Raw genomic sequence first — 5016 nt, forward strand, 5'->3', positions numbered from 1 at the left:
CTAGCTCTCAGCTTCTGCCTTCTTACTGGCCGCTTTGGACGATGAGGACTTGGGGGGAATGCCAGGCTTTCTCGGGCCTTTAGGGGCCTCTGCCTTCCTGGCCAGTGGTACAGGCTCCATCTCGGACCCACTGCCCTTGGGAGGAACAGGGGCCTTGGCTTTAGGCCCCTCCCCAGCCCCCTGGGCAGCAGCCTTTTTAGGGACCTTGCTCCCCATCTTCTTTTTGGCTGGGGAAGCAGCAGCATTCTCGCCCTGTAAGAAAGCAAACCAGGAGCAAGGTGACAGAGCTGGGCAGGGCTGGGTGCCCAGCTCAGAGCCCACGAACTTAGGGTGGAAATCCCAGCTCTGGGTCACTTTCGACAAGTGACCTCACCTCCCTAAGTCTCAGCCTCTTATCTACAAAATGGGGATGGTGATCCTCAGGGCGCCGAAGGGCCGGGGAAGAGAGGAAAGTGCTCTGTACTTTGTAGGAAAATAAGTTGCCCCCTTCCTCGGCTGACCCCTCTGGGGCTGGGTGGGGATGCCCGAGCTCTGGTCGCTGGAGACCCGGAGCGGGAAGTCACCCAGGCACCTACCTTGGTGACAGTGGGTTTGGAACTCTGACCCCCAGGCTTTGTTTTCCTGTGGGCCTTGGTATCTGCTGGAAGAGGGGATGGCAGGTGAGAAACACCCCTTTCAGGAGGAGCTGCTGCTGGGCAGGAAGGTTCAGGGGTCCCACAGCCCTCATCCTGCCCAGGGCCCAGTCCTCACTCTGACACTTGCAGGCTGTGTGACCTGGAGCAAGTAGTTTAGCCTCTCTGAGTCTGGGTGCCCTAGTCTGCCAGCTGAAGGTAGCAGCCTCTCTCCCACGGACAGCTGGAGGATTAACTGGACAGTAGATGACCATCCCTCACTCCGCTCACAGCTCCACGCCTGCCCACACCAAAGGCCCCTGACAGGTGTATCTGCCTCTAGCCTTTAACCCATCTTCCACATGGCGGCCAGGATACATTTTTAAAAACACCTCGGGCCCTAGCTGTCCCCTGTTCAGAGTCTTTCTGTGGCTCCTCATCGTCCTCCAGATAAAGTCCAGCCTCATGCTGCCCTTCACAACCTCCCCTTCCCCCTCCCCCAGTGCACACAGACACAACTATTTGTTGTGTCTTCTTCCACCTTCTTCACGCTTCCAGGCCTTTGCACAAGCTGTTCTGCCTGGGACACCTCCTCCAGGAAGCCTCCCCTGACCCCTCTCAGAGATGACCCCTCCTCCTCTCTCTGCGCTCTTCTCCCCCATACCCACCCCCACCAGCTACCATGCACTCTCTGTCTCTCTGAGTCAAGCCAAGTGCTCAGGGCACATTGGCTAGAAACCCCTCCTCCCCAGAGCTGGCCCCTCCGTTCCAACGCATGTCCAGTGGCTGCCAGAAACCCCCTCCCACGCCCTTCTCTCACCCCATTCACATCCATACCTTGGCTGCTCCTTCCACCTTTGACCTCTGACTTCCCGCCGGGCCCACTGGCAATGGGAAGGGACTGTGTGGCCTCGTCTGGCTGTTGGGAGGACTTCTTGGCCTCACCCAGTCTTGCCTCTTGGTCCTTGGTCTGCTGGCCTTTCTTGGGGGCCTTCTTGGCTGCACCTGGTTTGAGGGGAGCTGTCCTCCCCTCTCCCGGCTTCCTGGATCCTTTTTTCACATCGCCTGGGTTGGGTGGGTTCTTCTTTGACTCACTTGGTTTCTTGGGGTCCTTTCCCTCAGCTTGACCAGGCTTCCTGGGGGCCGTCATGGTGGACGTCTTCCTGGGCTGGATTTTCCTTTTGTCTTTGGGAGCTAACTGGAGGAGGAGAGAACGGGGTGGGATTGAGAGCAGAGGTTCTGGATGTCTCACGCCCTCATACCCTACATGAGGCTCAGAGAAGACCCCATCCCAAAGAAGGCGGCCAAGGGCTGGCGGAGAGGACGCAAAACCACCTCCTAAATGCCGGCTGCCAGTAATGCATTCCACCCATTCATGCACTGTGAGGAAGGGTGCTGCCATTTAGGAGCTAAGGAACCCGAGTCTCCAAAACTCACCCGAGCTTCTCCTGCCCTCCCTGCACAGGTGGCGGGCACGCGCCTCCCACCCCTGCACCCGGAAGCCTCAGAGCCAGGCTTCTGGGAGCACATCATGCACACTGAGCCCTAACGGTATCTCTGAGATGTTAACCTATAATCTCCTTTGACCCCCCAACGCCATCCCATGGACTGTGGCTCGGACTCCCCTCCTCCCCGCCTCACACCACCGCGTCCCCAAGTCTCCCTGCCGCTTCGCTTCTGTGTAGCTGGACACGGACAGGGAGGTCCGACGGCTGAGAATTCATGGCTTCCTGGGGCCTCAACACCAGGCCAAGTGCGACTCGCCCAAGTCTTCTCCTCCCCCTCTGGCCTCGGTCTCCCCATCTTTACAACGGGACCATCAGGGAGGGTACAAGTGGCAGGAGGATGCAAGCGTCCCTGGCAAACAGGTGGTCCCTGCCCCTCTAGAGCCCAGCTGATGACGCTGCTCCCCAGCATCCCCGGACCCTCAAGGCTCCCCGTTACCCACCTAGACCAGAATCAGCCCCCACTCTCTGCACACACACATTCCTGACTCCGTGGTACCCAAGACCCCCTTCCCTGCCTCCCAGGCCCTCGGCCCACTTGCCTGACTGTCTGCCAGTCACATGCACTACCAGTGCCCTCTCTTGCTTCCCTTCACCCCACCCTGTGACCCTGGCCTTGCCAGGGCTGGTGTCCAAGCTCTGACCCCCACACCCAGAGTTCCAGGAGGGGGGACGCCCCGTGCTCAGCCACCCTGTTCCCACAGGGATTGGAACGTGGAGGTTGAGAACATTCCACCGTGTTCCATGGAGCCTGTCAGAGGAACTGCTACTTGCTGGGGCACAGCAGTGACAAGACAGACCCCATGTCTGTGTCCCTGAGATTTCCCTGGTGGCAGCTGGCAGTCACGATGCTGGGGCTTAATTCTGTGGCCAAATTTGCCCTTAGCTCTGGGTGACCCTCCCCTTTGAAAGAGGAGGATGTAGGGGCTCAGGGAGGCATCGGCCCTGGTCTGGAGACCTCGGCCCTGGAGCCAGACAGCACGGAGAGCAAACCCCATTTCTGTGACCCCGTAGAGGCCAAGGTTGGGTCTGTGCCGCCCATGGTAAGGAACTCCAGGAAGGGGTCACGGGCGCCAAGGACCCAGAAGTGAAACAGCTGAGACAGTCTCTGGTCACTCAACACACCCAACAGGGATGGAGGAGGATGCAGCAGGGTGACCGGGGCCGTGTGTGTGCTCAGCTTTCCCAGGGAGACGAGGGGTCTTGGCAAAGACAGAGGCAGAACGAGAAGAGACAGAAGGAGAGAGGGAACAGGGCAGGGGACCAGCACCCAGAGGCTGGGAAGAAAGAGCTGGAATTGGGGTTCCAGCCCTCGGGCAAGTCCACCTGCACCCTGGGGCCTCTCGCCACCCCCCAGCCCCCTCCCAGCGGCTGACTTTGAAGCTGCCAGTGGCTCCCCGGGCCTTGGAGTTGACGGGCCTGACGAGGAGGCCGCGGTGCACGCCTGTGGCCAAGGCCTGCTTCAGCAGGTACTTGAGCCGGAGGACGTCCACCGTCGGGTACTTCTGCAGGATGTAAACCTTGATGGCCGCCACCGAGGTACCCCGGCGCTGCTCCCCCGCCTGCAGCGCCTCCAGCACCATGTGCAGCACCGGAGGGTGGCGGCGGGGCTCTCGGACGCCGCTCTGGATCGGGCCTACGGACAGACAGCAGGACATCACCCGGGGCCCAGACCTCCCTCAGACCCCGCGGAGGACAAACACACCTAGTGAAGCACCCACTAGGCGTTGGCCAGGCACCACTGTCGTTGAGCAAGCGGCCGGGGGATCAAGCACACACCCCTCACCCCCACCCCAGGTCAGTGCCACTGCCCCCTGGCCTGGGAGCAGAGGCGGGGGGCACTGCTTGGCCACCCGGGGTCTCCCGGTGCCCGCCGTGGGGCTGGGCACGCACCAGCCCTCCACGAAGTCTCGTTAAAAGCATTAAAGGGTCCTTTAACAAACAAACCTACACCAGGTCAGTTGTCTAGCTCTAACTACCAGTGTACAGGAAATGCAAGGGCCACGGTCATGAAATCAGTAAAACCCAGACTGAGGAACTCTCCAGAACACATGGTCCGGTTTCCCCTACAAACAAGCGAGGAGGAAAAGAAAACATGGGAAGGGCCCCAGAGAGGAAAGATCCTAAGAATCCCTTTAACCAAATGCAACATGGGGGCCTTGCTCAGACTCAGAACATGATTTGAACAATCCAACTGGAAAAAAAAAAAAGGCAACTAGACAAATGTGAACACTGGAATATTTCATGATATTAAGGATGATACTGTTTCCAGTGTGCTGATGGTATTGCAATTATTTTAAGAGGTTCTTATCTTTTAAAGATAAATACTGAACTGGGATTTCCTTGGTGGCACAGTGGATAAGACTCAGTGCTCCCAGTATAGGAGGCCTGGGTTCGATCCTTGGTCAGGGAACTAGATTCCATATACATGCCACAACTAAGAGTTTGCATGCCACAACTAAGGAGCCCATGAGCCACAACTAAGGAGCTGCAACAAAGGAGCCTGCCTGCCACAACTAAGACCCGGTGCAGCCAAATAAATAAATAAATAAATAAATAAATAAATAAAAGATAAATACTGAACTGTTTACAGATGAAATGATAAGTCTGGCATTTACTTTGAAATAATGCAGTAGGTGAAACAAGGGTAGCCACACGCTGTTAGCTGTTGAAGTTGGGTGATGGGTGCCTGGGGTAGGGGTGCAGGTCACTGTACCATTCAGTCTACTTTTGTGTCCGTTTAAAAGTTTTCATCGTGGGACTTCCCTGGTGGTGCAGTGGTTAAGAATCCGCCTGCCTGGGGAACTCCTGGGGCTTCCCTGGTGGCGCAGTGGTTGGGAGTCCGCCTGCTGATGCAGGGGACACGGGTTCGTGCCCCGGTCCGGGAAGATCCCACATGC

At 57.9% G+C, this 5016-nt stretch overlaps 1 protein-coding gene across 1 annotated transcript; it reads right to left on the minus strand.

The window, feature by feature from the left end:
* H1-8 (H1.8 linker histone) lies at window positions 1-3774 on the minus strand. The gene is made up of 4 exons (XM_024124072.1): window positions 3493-3774; window positions 1449-1809; window positions 576-640; window positions 1-252 (listed from the first exon to the last, which is right to left on the minus strand). Exons 1-4 carry the CDS (start codon window positions 3772-3774, stop codon window positions 1-3), a joined length of 960 nt encoding a protein of 319 aa, XP_023979840.1.
* Between the last annotated feature and the right edge of the window lie 1242 nt (window positions 3775-5016).

Source organism: Physeter macrocephalus, chromosome 18, assembly GCF_002837175.3.
Source record: "Physeter macrocephalus isolate SW-GA chromosome 18, ASM283717v5, whole genome shotgun sequence".
NCBI classification, from domain to species: domain Eukaryota; kingdom Metazoa; phylum Chordata; class Mammalia; order Artiodactyla; family Physeteridae; genus Physeter; species Physeter macrocephalus.